We start from the raw sequence: 19,171 nt of genomic DNA, 5'->3' as shown, positions 1-19,171 counted from the left end.
AAGGAACATTTAAAAATATATAAAAGAAATGAGATGTATAAGAAACAGATGAAATGCATACAATTAAGCACAAATAGAGTTAAAAAAAAAAAAGAAAGAAAAAAAAAAAGAAAGGCGTGGTAGCCAAGTGCAAGAGAACTTCAAGAGTAGCTAGTACTGTAGCAGGGTTAGGGTTAGTATGCTATTACTGTGCAGTCTCTCGCTGCAAATGCTCGACCAGCATAAGATTGGCAGCGGCCATTTCTGAAACGCTTTGTCTTCAATTCTGGGGAGCTATCGGGTAAAAAGTCATGAGTATTCAAAATTAATATTGTAATACTGTATATATAGATTATAACACATGTATATGCCTTCATCTGTTTCTTGTTTCATATTAAATTGATAAAAAGTGGTCAGGTAATTATTATTCTATCGATAAGATAATAATAACAATGAGGCATCTTTTAGGATTGTTTCTACGGGTCAAGATATTCGATGAATCCTAGTAAACCTTTCATAAGAGTGTAGAACATTGTTTGATAGGAAGACAGAATCATCCAGTTTTAGCACTCTGCCAGGCACATGTTAATGCCCTGTGGTTTAATAATAGCTGACTACAAAGTGCCATTATAAATAGCTACACCTTCACAATCTCATCTGAATTAAAGGCATTATGAAGCACTGATACGCCCATTCATCACCAGGTCTAGAAGGAAGGCAGGGATGGAGGTTTTGAAGAAGTTTTTTTTTTTTTATGTAGCACGGAAGAAGCAGGGAGGGGATGAAAGAGGAAAGTAGACTGGTGAGGGAGGGAGTGGAGAAGGAGGCAGGCGCTTCGGGTGTGTGTGTGTGTGTGTGTTTTACCGTAGACAAATCCGACGGTTATCTTCCCCTCACTTGAACTCAGATTCCACACAAAGGAAGAGCCTCAGGACCTTTTTATCTCATTTCCATCCCTCCACACGTCCTTCCCACCTTCCCTGTTAAGTCCTCCACCATGCTGCTGCTCTTCAACCGTCTCATCTCTCTCCTAGAATCGATCTACCGCCGCGGGGCCAGAAGATGGAGGAAGCTCTACAGAGTCAACGGACACCTCTTCCAGGCCAAACGCTTTAACAGGGTGAGTGTCTTCGACTCTCGGTGAGACGCCCTCCCGGCTGGGGAGAACATGCGGTAATGCCTGAACAATGCTTCAGTCAGGTCAGTGAACGGAGGCCATCTGCTGTGGGGAACACTTCAATTCTGACTGAGAAAGTTTGAAAAGTCTGTTTCACAATAAAGTTAAGGTTTGCTAGACTTTTAGATGTTTTAATGTTTATTGTACTTCAATGTGACCCATTTTAGAATTAATCTGAACAGCTGTTCTTTCTCCCACCGAATTTTGCTAAATGATTTAGAGAGCAGACATCAGTCTGGGCAGATAACATCAGTATTGACTGATGTGTCTGTGCTGCAGCAGTTGAAGAAGCTGTTAGCGGCACTTGATGTTCTTTAGCTTGATTTGAGGGTTGCGTTGTCTGAGAGTTCACACCCCGTACGGCTGTGCTGATCTCATCTATGTGTACTGGCCTGGTCGAGCCATTAAGGAGCGGAAACCACACCCGAGTTGTTCATACTGGAACTAGGCTTGTTTTTGAGGAGAGCAGAGAGAGAAAAGGACAGCATAGAGATACAAGACATGAACTGTTGGTTGTTGACAATCACAGAGCAGACATGTAGCTCCATGACGGGACATCTGAAAAGGAAAAATAGAAACTACGCGAGTGAGGGAACTGAATGGAAACAACAGGTAATAAGAAGAAACTGTGAGAGAAGAAGCATGAAGTTAATGATATTTAATGGTGAGATATGAGTTATACAGAGTTAAAGAGTGAGAGGAAAGAAGCTCAGTGTATAACGAGGTCCCCCAGCAGCCTCGGCCTATAACAGCATAACTAAGGGTTGGTTCAGGTCTACCTGAGCCAGCCCTAACTATAGGCTTTATCAAAAAGGAACGTTTTGAGTCTAATCTTAAAGCTAGAGAGGGTTTCTGCCCCTCGAACACAAACTGGGAGCTGGTTCCACAGGGGAGGAGCCTGAAAACTGAAGCTCCGCCTCCCATTCTACTTCTGGAAACTCTAGGAACCACAAGTAGACCAGCGTACTGAGAGAGAAGTGCTCTGCTAGGATTATATGGTTCTATAAGATCTCTAAGATATGATGGAGCCTGGTCATGTAGAGCTTTGTAAGTCATCAAGAGAATTTTAAATTATATTCTTGATTTCACAGGAAGCCAGTGAAGAGACGCTAAAACTGGAGAAATATGATCTCTCTCGCTAAATCCCGTCAGTACTCTTGCTGCAGCATTTTGGATCAGCTGAAGGGTTTTTAATGAGTAATTTGGACATCCTAACAACAAGAAATTACAATAATCTAGCCTAGAAGTAACAAACGCATGAATGAGTTTTTCTGCGTCACGCTGAGGAAGGATTCTCCTGATTTTATTAATATTACGTAGATGAAAGAAGGCAGTCGTGGAGACTTGCTTTGTATGGTGGCTAAAGGACAAATCCTCATCAAAGATGACTCCACGGTTCCTCACAGTTTGGCTGGAGGCCAAGACAACGTCATCTAGAGTAACCAAGTGATTACAGAAATAGTTTCTGAGGTGTTTAGGACCAAGTACAAGAACTTCTGTTTTGTCTGAATTTAGAAGCAGGAAGTTTTTGGTCATCCAGGCCTTTATGTCTTTTAGACAGGCTTCAAGTTTTACTAACTGATTAGTTTCATCTGGTTTTATAGAAAAATATAGCTGAGTGCCATCTGCATAACAATGGAAGTTCATGCAGTGCTTCCTGATGACATCTCTTAATGGAAGCATGTGCAAAATAAAAAGAATCTTCTGGGTTCATCACATCCGTGTTTTTTAAATTTTTTTTTATTTTATTTCACTTTATTAATCCCCGAGGGGAAATTTCTTCGCTACAGCAGGGGGGAGCTGCTGCAACAGGCTGCCACTAGCGCGGCGCCAGGTAACCTGACCTGAGGTGCATGTTTTTGGATGATGGGAAGAAGCCAGAGAACCCGGAGAGAACCCACGCAAGCACAGGGAGAACATGCAAACTCCGCACAGAAAGGCCCAGGACCGGATTCGAACCCGGAACCTTTTTGCTGTGAGGCGACAATGCTAACCACTGCGCCACCGTGCCGCCCATTTGAGTAGAATTTGTTTGAGTCAGCACCCTGACTGATCATTTTCAGTTCAGGAAACACTTCCTTTTATTTGATAACTACTCATAAATCCTTCCTTTGCCCACATTTGTGTGCGCTACAGAATCTGTGCAGAATAAGAGAGTCTTTCTGTTTCCGTGTGGAGTATACAGTATGTCAAAAACATACTGCAGGTAAATTATAAATGAAAGGTAATCCAGTCACCGCTCCAGCTAAGCTATCTGGATTTTGATGCATAATTCATGGAGTCCTAGTTGTGACTCGTTTGCCTCGTCTCAGCTCTCGACCCCACGCTGCACACACCAGCACCTGAGAGCACACGAGGGCCTTCATCCTTTCCTTCGCCAAGATGTTAAAGGGCTCCACCTGCTCCGTCCTGCTGCTCTCAAAACAGTCTCGTGTTTTCATGATGCGCCGGCCACTCTGGAAGGCAGAAGAAGAAAGACATTAACGCTGCGTCGGCCTTTCGTACCTAATGTGTTTCCTCTGAAGAGGGTAGAAGGAGATCAGGTTCTGCTGCTGCTAGAACAAGCCTTCACCTTTTGTCTTGTCGGCTTTCTTTTTGTGAATCACTTTAGCTTTAGCCATCCTTATATGCTGTTGTATTTGCTTAAAGGTGTCCCATTTACAAAAACACACAAATTAGACTGTCTGTTTCCTCTTCCTGTTGTTTTGAGTCACCTTTCAGATAAACAAGCACATAGAAATTGCACACTTCAGTTCAATTAACTGTATAAATACAGGTGTCCTCATCATCAGCGCACCGTCAGCTGATGACACACTGCACGTTGTTATTGTTACTCTTTGTCCTGGTTTGTAATTAAACATCTCTTCAGGGTGAAACATCCTCCGCTGGCGGTACAGCCTGAATCTCTCGACCAGAAAGTGGATGAGCTGAGTGCACTGGTGTCATGCTGACTCAGCTCTTTGTCCAACCTCTACTCCTTCTTGTAGCCATTGCTACCGATGCACTGTGGAGCCGTGCTCATTCAATTGAAGACATATATTGTACTGTAGAGAAATATAATCCAAATACACTCCTCCTAATGACCCTACAGCAGCTCTGTTACTTTATGCTGCTAAAATATCCTGACGTCTGTTTAATGAATCAGGTTTTACTCTGTCTCCTATGAAATAGATCTGTGCAACTAATCGTTTTGTTCAAACATCAAATATTTTGGAGGAAATGTAATTCCTGCCTTGATTCCATTCTCTGGGAGTGTTTTTTTAAACTTGGATGTTTGCACAGAAGATATAAGGAGGATGTCGGGGTGGATGGCCGGGTAAACAGTCAGTAGGATTTTGACCGTGGAGACGTACGGAGCCCTCGAGGAGTCACGGTGTGAATTTTAAAGACATAAGACACTTTATTTGTCATTATAAACCATAAGGGTTCAGCCCAGGTCGGTACTGCCAGAGACCTGCAGCAGTAAACTGAAAGTGCCGAGCCGCCATCGTGCCCTTCTCTCTGAACTTTTGCCTTCCCTTTGCTTTATGTTTTGCATTCTCTTCCAAAACTTTTCTTCTTCCATTCCCTCTGAGCCGGTCGTCTGTTTCCCCTCGGCTGCTCCCAGCTCATTGAATTTTCCTTGAACTTGGGTATTTAATATGCTGATATAAGGCACCAGGCTCAATACGTATGGTTATGTAATTAGTGAAATTAAACTTCAAGGAATCTAAATTAAGTTATGTTACCCTAACCCTATTTTTTTACATGTCTGTTTGCAGTTGGATTCAACAAACAGCATGTCGGTCAGTGAGCTCTAGAGCTGGTGGTTGGTGTATTTTTTCTGTTCCCGATGCTGTCTGTCTGTATGCTACAATCAGCTACCCAGGTGCAGACTTCAGGTGCAGATCGATATCCATCTTCTTAAATTACAATCTGGAAGAAAGTAAAAAAAAAAAAGCACGGTCTCCTGCTTCAGGAGATTGTCATGGATGTTTTGCAACTTAGCAGTAAGTGTTTGAATTCTTAACCAGTCGGCTCTCAGTCTGGTATTTCTCTGACTGTTGTTGCTATGCCAACTTACAGGCTCCTGGTTGGTTCACTATGTTGTCCTCAGCATATAAATAAGCTGAGAAGAAGTAGGTCAGATTTCTCCTCCCTTCTCTCACTCTATCGCTCTCCCTCCCTCCCAGTCTCCACTCGTCTGTCTCTGTCCCTCTCCTCCTCCCTCTCAGTCTCCACTCGTCTGTCTCCGTTCCTCTCCTCCTTCCTCCTAGTCTCCACTCGTCGGTCTCCGTCCCTCTCCTCCTTGCTCTCAGTCTCCACTCGTCTGTCTCCATCCCTCATAGTCTCCACTCGTCTGCCTCCGTCCATCTCGTCCTTCCTCTGTCTCCACTCGTCTGTCTCCGTCCCTCTCTTCCTTCCTATGTTTCCACTCGTCTGTCTCCGTCCCTCTCTTCCTTCCTCTGTCTCCACTTGTCTGTCTCCATCCCTCTCTTCCTTCCTCTGTCTCCACTCGTCTGTCTCCATCCCTCTCTTCCTTCCTCTGTCTCCACTCGTCTGTCTCCATCCCTCTCTTCCTTCCTCTGTCTCCACTCGTCTGTCTCCATCCCTCTCTTCCTTCCTCTGTCTCCACTCGTCTGTCTCCATCCCTCTCTTCCTTCCTCTCAGTCTCCACTCGTCTGTCTCTATCCCTCTCCTCCCTGCTCTCCTCCCCTCTCCTTCCTCTCAGTCTCTAGTCGTCCCTCTCTTCCCTCCTCTCCATCCATCGTCATCTCCCTCTAATATTGCAGTGCAGAAACCTGCTTTGTGAATCCCTCCCCACAGACATAATGAGGTCTCTTTAGCGCTTGTCTCACATGTGATGAGGCAGATTTCAGTCGTCCCCTGCTCGCTGTTCACTTCCGCAGGGGAGGGAGGAATGACTGACACCCTCCTTTATCCAACAAGATAGACCCCCCCCCCAAAAAAAAAAACAACAACAACAAAAAACAAAAAACCTGCTGGTGGAAATGTGATGCTGAGGAGGCATCGTGTTCATTTTCATCACTGGTTCGAGATTTGTTATCAAAATGAGCTGAAGCAAATCTACTGCACACAAACATGTATTTAAAGTGATGCACAAAATACACATATGCGGTTTTTGTGTCATTGGAATTTTCTTCTTTTTTAGACAGTTTTGAGCTTTCTAGTCTTTTTTTGACCCGCGTTGTGATGATGAGGGTAAGTTGGGGAGAGAGTTGTTTCCTGTTTCTGTCGGTGTTAGACAGCAGCGTTTACCTTTCTCTCCCCAGCAGGGGCTCTCAGCAAAGAGTGCAAAAAAGGGACCTTACCTACATAAAGCTATCAGAGGTGTCAGCTGTTAGGTTTAACAAACAAAAAAACAGCACTTTTCCCTGCAGCAGGCCTACACAGGATTACAGGTGCACCCTTTTAATGACGGTTGGTCGCTGCATTTTTTTTTTGTTTTTAGATTGTGACATCTGTCAATTTAAACTAAGGTTAGAGATTACTGTTTGGGGGTTGAGACCTGTAACCTTCCACCCTGCTGCCTGTCTTCTCTCTGATATGGATGCTGCATTGGCTTGGAGTGCTATAAACATGGAGGTTTGTGGGGCATATTTGTGCTGTCTCATGGAAAAGATACTCTGCTACTGTAATGGCCTGATTTCACTGCACCGAGGAAACATCATCGGTCAGTTTTCTCTGTCCGAGGTGAATCAGACAGCCGATCATTTCTCAGCATATGAAGCCGGTCTGCTTCCAGGCAGTCGTATGATGTGTAATGCTGTCTGCTGGGATGGATTGAAGGACTGTCAATTGATCAAAGCCTTTTCTCATCCTTTTATTATGAAGCTGCTGGCAGCTGGCGTACACTGGACTTCCATCAGCACTTCCACACGACAAACACATACCCTCCTCATTGGTGCTATTGGTTTGCTTTGTTCGACAGTTTCATCAATACACAATGATAGAATTGTGTTATTTCTGTTCATCCCGGCTGAAGGGCGGCTCAGTTTTGTGTGTCCTTGAAATGTTGAGTTTTTTTGTTGTTGCAAACCTGGCACAGGTCCGGCTGGAAATATGGCTGCATTACCATCACTTCATGACTCTTCATATGAATAGATCTTTGATGCAGGACAGTATGACTATTCAGAGATGATCTTGTAATAACGTCAGATGTCAATGACTGTGATGTGTTAGCAGAAAAGTGCAGGTGTAAAGATCTCAAACACTTTGACAAGGGCCAAACGGTTCTTACAAGACTTCAGAACTTTTTGACGGCTGTAGTCATCTTTGCACGATTTTTTTTGCTGTTCGCACCGGAACATCTAATCTACAAGCGCCACACAGTTTCACCTGCAAAGGTCCGGAGCCTGGTAGCAATCATAGACTGTATATAAAAGTGTTAGTCGCTTCCGGCTCTGAAAAATGAGGCTGATGCGCAAGTGCCTCCAGCTGCAATACCACCGAGTGCCACTAGAGGTCGACTCCGAAAAGCCTCCGGCTCCATAGACTCCCATTCAACTTCTCTCATAAAATTCTCAGTCAGTAAAATGTGTCCATCAGTTATCTCGGTGTTGTTAGCTAAAGTCACTCCTTCTTCTTCGTTTTCTGGAGGTCCATCTAAAAATAATCCCTGATTAATTTAAATAAGCCTCAAAAAGATGTGTTTTGGGGGGGCGTGTCTGTTTGATTGACAGGCCTGCGGTGCGGTCAGCTTACGGATATCGGTGGGTGCGATGTAGTATCGTCAGGTTTACAATCAGATCAGTCAGCTCCACCGCTGGCTCCTCCCCCAGCTCGTCCAAATATGGTCGCTCCAAAGAGCTCGAACTAGGAAGATTGGTGACGGCCAAATTCCGAACTTGAGACTTCATAACGGCCGTAGACAAACCGACGTCACTGCTGCTTGCTGCTTGGTAGCAAAGTCCTCTTCTTCTCCTTATGTTGTTCAATGGCGGCTGGCTGACAGCTTGTAGGCACATTACCGCCACCTTCTGACGGGAGTAACGCATTACAACCAGGTGCTGGTAAAAACAGGGGAAATTAGGAAGAACGATAGAACGTCGCACATACTAATCAATTTTTCTGCATTATAATGACTATTTAAAAATTCATGTCCCATCCCTACTCAGTACCTACTTACAGTGGTCCGAGAGGACAAACCATAAATCGGTAGCAGGGTGTTGGTGATCTGCTGGAAAAGGTCTATTCCACCCACCAGTTCTGGATCTGCCGCTCAGATCGTTGTCAGATGCACCTTCGGAGGTAGAGTCCATGTCTTGATGAGTCAGAGCTGCATGTGGTCATCATATTTTGTCTCATGAGTGCATTTTGTAAATCCTGGAATGAATCACATCCCAGAGTGGCATAGTCTCTGGGTTTCTGGAATTACTTTAACATCTCCAGCACTGAGCCGAGGAGAGCGGCAAAGCTGGGTCAAGGACGTCGCTGACAGACTGCGCGGCTCTGCTGTACGAGCAGCTCGTGTATCCACTTAACGTACTTCTACTGTTCATGGTTCTTGTTGGGTTTTATGTTTTCTTGTGGTATTTCATGATAAAGAATACATATATCCTTTCTCTTCTGTGGAAAACAGGATTTCTTTCCCAAAGCGAAGTTTAAATATCCATTTAATTCTTTTTTCATTTAAAACACTAAACGTTCTGAAGGTCTCCTGCAAAGTACTGACTGAAAGTCAAGTTGAATTTGTTGTCGATGGTGAGGTAAAAAAGTCAGTATATACTTGAAAGAGGATAATTATTTTAATGTTTTTGAGAGTCGGTGAACTGTTCATGATGTGCACCAACAGAGTAAAATCCTGACTGACTCCTACTCCTTACTTACTCCTTGTGCTTGCTGGACTCTTTTGAAATAATTGATTTAACGAAAGCCTGAACTTTCACCATGGAGAAAAGATATTATTGGTGATGCAACAGTGTACAACTTGGCTGTTTTAAAAGAGATCATTAAACTTTATTTTCTGTAAGAAGTATCACATGTATATTATATTTACCAGCAGTTAGGACCTTATAGAAGCTACAACAGTAGTATCAGTGTCTACTGTTTTCTAGTTATCATGAACATGATGGCTGGTTGATTAGTTAACAAAAGAAACTAACATTTTCACTCACTTTTATACTGAATAGATATTATAATTAAAATATAAATATGTCCAATTGTAGTTGTTATGCATTCATCTCTCATTTTGTCATCTCTCAGCTCCAGCTCATTTCTATGATTAATTTTTCTTTGTTTTATGCTTTTATTTATTTATTTACTTATTCTTAAGGTATGGATCAATTGAGTTTTTATTTATGATTGCAATGTGCTTACTTTATAAAGTTTTGTTTTATTTCAACTGCGGTTCCTATTTTGAGCAAAATTTCAGCTTGGTCAACTATTTCGGTTTATGACCAAATGCATTGAAAATAAATCACATCCTAGCAGTGCAAATTGTCCAATAGTGACATGCTAACCTGCTGAGTGGCTCAAAATCATAGCTGCTAAATTGAAGTATTAGCGTTTGTCATTGTGAGCATGTTAGCGTTAAGCTCAAAGCACCTGAAAAGAAGCTGATAGAAAAGCAGAGCCTGGATGTTATCTGAGGAATGAAAAGGCAGAGTAAAGAGTTCCTCCTGATGTTTCCGAACCTGTGTGGCGACAGGCGTCCTCAACACCTCTGTTTTACTTCACACTGCTGATTGTTCTCAGGTTTTATGTGCTGTGAAAAGAGACGAACTGGCAGCCAGGCAAAAGTTAGTGATTAATTTATAAATGTACGCCTTAACCTTTGTGTAGAGTTAGATTAGGAAAAACTCAAAGAGGCCTTTGAAGTCCTGCTTAAGCATTTCCATGGCAACGGAGCACTGACTGGGACTCTTTGTGCTTCACACTGTCAGCATACACACCCTGTGAATACAGCCAAGCACGCACGCCGCATCTGAAGTGTTTAGTGTTCGGGGAGACGTTTTGATGACAGGCTTATTGATGTTCAGGGACACTGAGCTACAAACTTAACATCCTTTGGTACGAATATAGCAACACACAAGCTAAAAAAAAAACAAAAAAAAAAAACTCAAAGAACAAACTCTGGAGACGGTCTTATGTAACAGAGAGGGAACTTCAGTAAGTTTCAGCTTTACATTAGACGTATGTCAAGGGAGCAACCTGAGCCCCGCAGTACACATAATGACACGCTGCACATGGATGATAGTACTGTATTTCAGGGAAAGGCCTGGAGAGGTCAGATGTCAGAAGACCACATCAAACATATTTTCAGTTTAATGCGGCTTGTAAAGTTGGCTTGAATCCAATCAAGTATTATTTGAAATTTCCACCTAAAAAACATTCTCAAATTCAGTCGGTAACAGCTCCACAACTTAAGGCCTATAGATAAGAAGCATTTTGGAGATTTGAAATACAATATGTCTGCTTGTGTCCATCATCAGGCCAGAGTGAGATTTGAAAAACTCTAAATTTTTACTTCACCTAATCAATAGCTGTAAGTTTACTGGAAATCATTTAAATTATTCATTTATTGTGGCACAGGTTATAGGTAAAGGAAAATGGGTTTAAAGGAGCAGTGTGGCATCTAGCGTTGAGGTTGCAACCAACTGAACACTGTAAGAGAATCTATGGAGGCCACTAAAACCTCAAAAGTGTAAAAGTCCCTTTCTAGATCTAGTGTTTGGTTTGTCCCTTCTGGGCAACTGTAGAAACACGGTGGTGCAACATGGAACAATTTCTCTCTTCTAAGGAAACAAAAACACAAATATACTTAGTTTCAGGTTATTGTACACTAATTAAAACATAGTTATGAATATCATATTCCATATCAACCAACAGATCTCACTAAATACACTGAACCTTCAACTGGACCAGTTATGTCAAAGAAGTGTATCTTGAAACCTAAATGAACTAAATAAAATGAGAATCTCAAAACTTTGTCTCTATTTTCTAATAATAAGTATGTAATAATAATAAGTACCCGACTGAGAAAATATCAGGAGAATGCACACACAAAATAAAGCGTTACCAAGGTTTAATGCATTTTATCAATCGCTTGAAGGTTTATTTTATATGTGGTTGTACTCATCTGTGTCAATCCCATCTATTATTGTGGTATTACTCAAAAACAAGGCCTGCACACTATATGAAATTGAAAAAAGATAAAGAAAAATAGCAGAGATTCCATATGAGAATGTTTGTGGAACAACTCTGATGCGTGACGTCATCTGGAAAGAGATTCCGTGATGCATTTTGTCTATTTGTCAGTGCTCCCTGCTAATTAATCCTTGATGAGATATCACTGGTGATTGTGTGAGTTAAAGACTAACCCGTCCGTGTGTGTCCTCTTCTGTCTTACAGAAAGCCTACTGTGGCCACTGTAGTGAAAGGATATGGGGGCTGGGCAGGCAGGGCTACAAGTGTATCAACTGCAAACTGCTGGTCCATAAGCGCTGTCACAGACTCATCCCTCAGACCTGCCAAAGGCTTATGGTGAGTATTTCATCATGTCCCAGGCAGCGAACAGCAGGGTGCCAGAGCCGCGTCTTATCCAGCGTCAGCGCGGCGGCTAAGCTGCCCACCAAACTCTTACATCAAGTTACATGTTGTCAACGTGAGTCATGAGGATTACGATCTGTCAGCAGGAACATTATGTGATAAAAGCGTGCCAAGTACAACACGTCTTGTGCACTTTGCAACGACCTCAAAGTTCAAAGTGTAATTCCTGTCCTCCACTGCTTTTGCATTAGACTCCTTTAACATTGTCAGACAGACAGTTTTTAAATCCATACAGCAGAAACACACATATGGTCATTTTTTTATTCTGCACATTCTATTTCTTTGTCAAAATATGGCACCTCACCACAGACAGTTTGGCAGGACATTAGTGCTGTGTTCCAGATGTCGTACTTGTGTACTAACACTCACTGTTTCGAGTGCATCAGTGTGTTTACACTGTCAAGTACAGAAACATCAGAACACTACAAGTACCAGGATGATGCACTCAAAACAGTCCAAAAAAAAGAAGTGTGAATGTTGGACACTTAACACCCTAAACGGTCGTCATCTTGGCTACGTAGAGGAAGGGGCGGGGCCACAGACGTGAAGAATTTTCAAATTAAGGCGTCTGAGGAAGCTGCAGCTGTTCCTGAACACAAAGTGTTTCTTTTCCACTGCTGTTGCTGCTGGACAGAAGAATCAGTGAGTTTATTGAGTGTGTTAAACAGAGGACACAAAAACACGCTGATTTCTGGGTAAAATAATTAAAGCTGCAGATATTTTGCAGGGTGATGTGTTCACATGATGAGGTCATTTCCTGTCAGTGTGAGCTCTGAAACAACACGACACTGTCAAAACTCCTCCTTCTGAACAAGTTATACAAGTCATGAATTTGTCAGTGAACTCATCATACAGTCATTGTGGGAGAACCTTTCGTACAAAAACTAGCTTCATTAACTCACTGCAGGATGCCTCGATTACTGTGGACTGCGTCATTTATGACGGATGAACGACAGCGTTGTCACCGATGCAAATTAAAGCCAGAGCACAAGATCTATGTTGTAGTAAAGTGAAATTCGCCCTCTAACGTGCAGTGCTGTTGAGGCGTTTTCACACTTAAATCACACGAGGTCCCTAAAAATCGTAGCTGACTCGGCAGAAATAGAATCGAGGTCGTGCTCTCACTTAAATGTCAGGCTGACTTGTTTGAAGCCGTCCGCAGGTGAAACTTTAATGACTTTGTTTCGCTTTCTGTGTACAAGAAACATCAATCACAGTTTTTGAGACGAAAAAAACTAAAAAGTCCTCGCTGCACTGCGTGTTTCCGATTTGTACTCGCAGTCTGAAGTGTTGTGCTGTCTTGTTTTATAGTTGAAACATTCCTGTGTACCTCTGCGACCATCCATCTTACAGCTGCTGGCAGGAAACATGCATATTACTAAATGTGTAAGAAATGTGGTGCAGCTGCGTCCCTGAGCGAGTGCTGCGCTGCAAGCTGCTGCAGCACCGCCGACGGAAAAGCTCTCTTTCTATACTTCCTGTTTGACATCGTGGATTGTCTCCCTGCAGCTCATCCTCCTGTTCTTTCCTCCCATTCTATTGAAAATAGACATCACACCAAGTGACAGCAAAGCAGTGTGCTCTTACGCAATCAAACCATGTGACCACAAAGCTAACGTCTTACCAAGCACAAATTGTCTGCCCTGAAGGCCAAAATCCGGACTACACAATCAATGTTGTTGATCGAGTGTTTGCTGTGGTGCCGGCGAGCTCACTGTCTGCTGTCATCAGTGCAACATAAGTGACCTTATGGCTTGATAAGATTAAATGCCTTTTCTTGTGAAACCCCCACTCTGTCGTTACGAGTCCCAGAGGGACAACACTTCTCTGCATCAGCTGAGAGCATCTCTCAGAGCTCAATATGATCCATTATACACTCTTCCAGGAGGGTAAAACTATAAAGTTTCAGTGGATATTTGAGGGAATATGTTCAAAGATATTAAAGTGAGCTTTTGAAATTCTTTGTTCAGGATCCAGTCATGCCATCACAGGAGCCCCCTTCAGATGCCAAGAGTGAAGAGGTGGACCTTCCACCAGACGACACGGAGGACTCGGATGGGAGTAAGAGCCTCAAACATTTTTTTATCCTGTTTTTAATAGTAGAGTGTAACCAGGGGCAGTTTTTGGAAAAGAAGCTGGATATTGGTTCCATGTCTTCAGACTGAAGTGCAGTAAATCAGGTGATGATGACAGAGGAGGACTGGTAGTAAACTGAGGAAACTGTAGATGGTTAATACTTTGTAAGAACAATGTGGTTGGAGAAGCAACTCTTAATCCAGACAACTGTAAATCTTATTTTAACATATGAGCAGTTTAGTAAAGGACAGTTCCCTGAGAACAGTGAGGGATACTTTCAATGGGATGCAGTATCAGTCATAATTCAGGCAAATCTATGAAATTCATCGCCAACTATTTTGACAGTCAATCAACTAATGGTTTTCGAAATTTTTTCAGGAAAAACCCTAAAATATTTGCTGCTCACATTTGTGGGATCTGATGCTTTTTTTTATTGTACAAGACAGTAAACTGAATGTATTTTGGTTTTGAACTGTCTGATAAAACAAGACATCTGAAGTCTTTATCGTGAACTTTGAGCAATTGCATGTTTTTCTCTATTTTCTAATGTTTTGTTGGCAAAATTAAAGTTTAATTAAGTAAATAAGCAGCAGACTAATCGATAGTGAAAGGAATTGTTAGTTAAAGCCCTTTTGTTAGTATTTGCTTGCATACTTTGCTCATCTGTTTGATTAAAAAGAACTACCAAAATTGAGATGGTTAATTAGGGTCAAAAAAGGGCTGAGTCATTAAAATATCTCTGTTGAGAAACTTCTGAATTTGCACAGTATAAACAATTTAGCATTAGAGGGTGTTGTTATAGGGGAGTTTTTTTTAATGTTCATTTAAGTTGGAAAAAAGAAAACTGCTGAAAAAGTGTGAAAAATCGAGCTAAAACATTTTACGCTCGGGTGAGGTGGAAAAGGCGATTAAAGTAAAAGAAATAGATCAAATATGTAACTTAACTTTAAAAATATTTAACTTTCTTTCTACTTTTTATTAAGTTTAATTATCAGCTGACGTGTTCTTAATAACCTGCTCAAAATATTTTCCTTTTCTAACGGTACCTGTTATAGAACAGAAAAGGATGTTGATTTCTTGTATAATGGAAAAACAATACACTGCATTGTGTCCACTGTGTTTTGAGAAAGTTTGTATTGTTGCTGCATGAATGGAACCTACCTGGGAGGCTGTGGCTCAGACGGTAGAGTGGGTTGAACACTAATCAGAAGGTCGGTGGTTCAATCCCCAGCTCCTCCTGTCCACATGCCTAAGTGTCCTTGAGCAAGACACCGAACCCTAAGTTGCTCCCGATGGTGTACCATCGGTGTGCGAATGTGCTCCTGATGGCAGCACCTTGCATGGTGATCTGTCTCATTAGTGGGTGAATGGGAAAACCATGTTAAAGCACTTTGAGACCAAAAGGTGATAAAGCACTATACAAGTACATACCATTTTACTCCAACACTACGATGGATGTTACTTTCTGAGGACGCACAGACAAAGCACCAAAGTTAGTCCAAACACTTAAAATGGCTCATAATATGTGAGCCATTATTTTCCAAACTGGAGCCACTTTTTTACAAAGATAGACTTTGACTAAGGTTGAGATCACACTGACTACACAGCTGACTACAGTCTTACTTGTGAAGCCTGACTTAGCGTGCATTTACATTTGTTTTCTGTCACGTCTGTCAAATCCATAACCTGCTGCACTCATTTCAAGCAGTGACATAATGACGCCCATTATATCACTCCGAAAGCAAAAAACACAAGGACAAAACACGGCTATCATGAGGTTAAATTAGCAAAACAATTAAGAGCAGCAGATCTTCTACAACGGATATAACAGAACAGTGAAACATGGAAAACTCCATTTGTACTTTACGTATAATCCAGTATAAAACCGAGTGCACATCTACGTGAGCGAGATGAAGGAACCCTCGGGGGGGTCTCGATGTAATTCCAGGATTCCCCAGACAACTGCATAATAGAAAGGCGACTGTTGCTGAGACCGACTGTGGACTTCACCTCACATTCACGATCATCACTTACGTAACTCCCAGCTGCTGTTATCTAACATTATAACTGTTCTCTGATGGGATGTGTGAACAGACTCTTGAATCCTGTTGAAAGGAGACTGTTGAACTGACTGTTTGAGGGTCTCTGTGGATTAATTTAGTGTGATACTTCTTTCTTCTCTGTGCTCTACCTCCCTCTACTGGCCAAAATAAAGAACTCACTTCTGTCATGTTGTAATGTACTTTCAGGTCAGGTTCAGGTTCAGGTTACTTTATTTGTACCCGTAGATAGATGTTTTGCAGTAAACAAGAAGGCACCCATCTTCACAGACATTTAAAAACAATACTGACAATATTCAATCGCAACAAGACATGACAAGAAGAAATCAAAAGTTTCACTTATCAAGACTGATAAATAGCAATAAAAGCCACAACAATAAATAACCACTTGCATAAAAGGGTACAGTTCATACTAAAAGCTTAAAAAATGAAATAAATAGAAGTTCCATAAAATGTGAAAAACGTGCCACAACTTGTTCGTATGAACGATCGCAGCTAGAACAAAGCTGGTTCTGTGAGTTGGTCCTCCACCTTGGGACTAAAAACCTCCGTCCAGAGGGATGAAGCTGAAATTCTCCATGTAAAGGGTGAGAGTCATTATTCAAAACTCTGCCTACCAGACCAGACCAGTTTGTTCTTGTCTTTCAAAAATAAACCACAAAACCATGATAACAAAAAAAAGAGGATAAAACAGACTCGATAAATGCATGATAAAGTAACGTCGTCATGGTTTCGTCGATGTGGAAGGAGGACAGTTTACTTAAGCGGAACAAACGCTGGTGCCCCATTTTTGCACACAGCTTCACAGTTTGCCTCAAAGCTCGGTCTGGAATCAAGAATACTCCCAAAGTATTTATAATATAGCACATCCTCAACGGTCTGCCCCTTAATGCATGTGTACATGTGTAATGCATCCTTTGTCTTTTACAGTACCGTTTTTACCGCACAACTGTGCAGAGGATAAAACAGAGGATGCAGACACAGAGGTGAGAAGAGTTCTGAATCTTTACAGAATGAAATGCATCTTTCATCTAATAGTGTGACATAACTGCAGTCACAATCTGCCCGATCATTTGGAAAGAACTGTTCTGTGATCTTTACTCTACCGAAAACATTCAAACTAAAACTCTTCAGACTATATATTCATTTTGAATGTGTCGGTCCGCTCGTGACCTTCTGTCTTCTGTGCCCTTCAGGACATCAAAGCAGTAGTGGACGGCATCGATGGCATCAAGCTGTCCCAGGGCCTGGCTCTCGGTCTGGGTGACTTCGACCTGATCCGAGTGATTGGGCGCGGCAGCTACGCCAAAGTGCTGCTGGTTCGGTTAAAGAAGAACGAGCAGGTGTACGCCATGAAGGTGGTGAAAAAGGAGCTGGTCCACGACGACGAGGTGAGACGCTGAGGGATGTTAGATGGTAGATACACGCCGGGTACCGGACAGACAGAGGGATGTTAGACGGTAGATACACGCTGGGTACCGGACAGTTTGAGGGATGTTAGACGGTAGATACACGCCGGGTACCGGACAGACGGAGGGATGTTAGACGGTAGATACACGCCGGGTACCGGACAGACGGAGGGACTGGGTCAGCTGCAGAGGGTGTGGTCATGGTTGGTCATTGACTTTTTACAACAACAAACAAAAGTGCAGAACTGTGAATGAACAACTATTTGATGTGGAATTTAGGTTCTGACTATGTTTTGTCTCAACATCTCAACTATTTCTTGAAATAACAGTTATGAAGGTGGATGAACTTCTTCGGCATGTTTTACTCTGACAATGTCTTTCCTGGGCGTCTGACAACATACGGGAATGTAATATTAAAGGATAATTCTGGTTTATTACAACTCAGGTTTTATTTTTGTAACATCACTGTTATAGGTTGAGACAGAAAATAAGAGCATCTTATTTGAATGTGGGCAATTTAATTCTTTGTCTTCATTTTCTCTTCTAAGTGAGTAATAAGTAATAACCTGCGTGAATATTGTCACAAACTGCATCACAGAGTCAGGACAAAGATAGGAGTCAAACCTTTTACAACTTCAAAACAAATAATTGAGTAAACAGATGATATTAATGAAATAAGGCAGAAAAATACATCAGGAGTCAGAGCGTCAGGGAGGAGCAGGAAAGAGACGCTCGGGCTTCGTTTAGACTGCAGTTTCCTGAATCCAATATTTAGGACAGACTGCCTGCACTGTTATTTGCAAGTGAGCAGATCAGATTTGGTGCGTCCAGACATCGACATGGTAACAACGTACATGGAGCAACTTTCCAACGCGGAAGCACTCTGCCAGTTGATCATTTTTTACACATCTATTCACAGACTGTTGTTCTCATGGTCCTCCGCAGGAGCAAAACCGACAATCTCTGATGACACTCTGCTCGTGGTTGTACAGATTCTACTCACGCCGTCTCTCACAAAACGACGTTGTCATCACATATCGCATTGTGAGGGACACAAGTAATCTGATCTGAGCCACCAGAGCACCCGGACTGACTAATCTGTAGGAATCTGATTGAAATCACATTTCAAGCTACATCCAAATGTGGTTTTGATCTGATTTGCAAAAATATCATTTAATGTGTTGTTTTTTTTGCTGTCTAGACTTTAAAAAATTAATCTACATACAATCTGGATTTGAGAAAATAGAGATTTGGGCCGGCAGTCTGAATGAGGCCTTGGAGACAAACCGGATAATGTTGCCTCCCATACGGGTATGGCCAATCCTGTGATTTAATGAGCGGGACGAAGCAATCAGGATGGACCTGAGAAGGGAAGCAATCTATCAGAGAGAAAAGAAAATCACTGTTAGTTGCAGCCAAAGCAAAAAACCACAAGACAGACAGGATGGGAAGGGTTGGAGTCGTCACATTAGTGTTTACTGGCAGGAATAATGGCCAAATCTACAAATTTCATTTTAACCATGTTGTATTAAATAAGAAAATTCCTTTAACGTGTGCTCTGAAGTAGAACGAAACAATAACAGAGAAACGGGAAGTAGAAACTACAAAAAACAAAAAGATGATGCTTTGTGTTCAGAAACAGATTTCTAGGAAAGAGCACAGACATTCATAAATGTTAGATTTGTCTTCAGCTGTTAAACACTTCAATGTCTGCACATCTGTAGCAAGCTGTCACCTGGAGTTTCTGCTCCTGTGGAGTGCCTAAAAATAGATCAGGTCATTTTTGAGGATAAATTGTACCACACGGGTGGCTGATGATGTCATCCTCTGTACATATTTCTACATAAATCCACGTGTCTGTGACGTCAGGATCTACCTCAGTCCTGTTCCTCAGCTTCAACGTGCAGGAAGGCTCCAGA

General features: G+C 42.1%; 1 protein-coding gene across 2 annotated transcripts in view; it reads left to right on the top strand.

The window, feature by feature from the left end:
- The window catches only part of prkcz (protein kinase C, zeta), a 122,166-nt gene that overhangs the window by 57,629 nt on the left and 45,366 nt on the right, over nt 1–19,171 (top strand). For both annotated transcript variants that reach the window (XM_069169112.1, XM_069169113.1), the window contains 5 exons: nt 1,014–1,099; nt 11,510–11,641; nt 13,678–13,768; nt 16,774–16,829; nt 17,040–17,234. In XM_069169112.1, the coding sequence (XP_069025213.1) occupies nt 1,014–1,099; nt 11,510–11,641; nt 13,678–13,768; nt 16,774–16,829; nt 17,040–17,234 (560 nt within the window). The remainder of the gene's footprint in view (nt 1–1,013; nt 1,100–11,509; nt 11,642–13,677; nt 13,769–16,773; nt 16,830–17,039; nt 17,235–19,171) is intronic.

Source organism: Embiotoca jacksoni, unplaced genomic scaffold, assembly GCF_022577435.1.
Source record: "Embiotoca jacksoni isolate LCO1_2020_lvr unplaced genomic scaffold, fEmbJac1.0.p SCAF_43, whole genome shotgun sequence".
Lineage (NCBI taxonomy): Eukaryota > Metazoa > Chordata > Actinopteri > Embiotocidae > Embiotoca > Embiotoca jacksoni.
The sequence above is the reverse complement of the archived record's forward strand: the minus strand, read 5'-3'. Positions and strand labels throughout refer to the sequence as shown.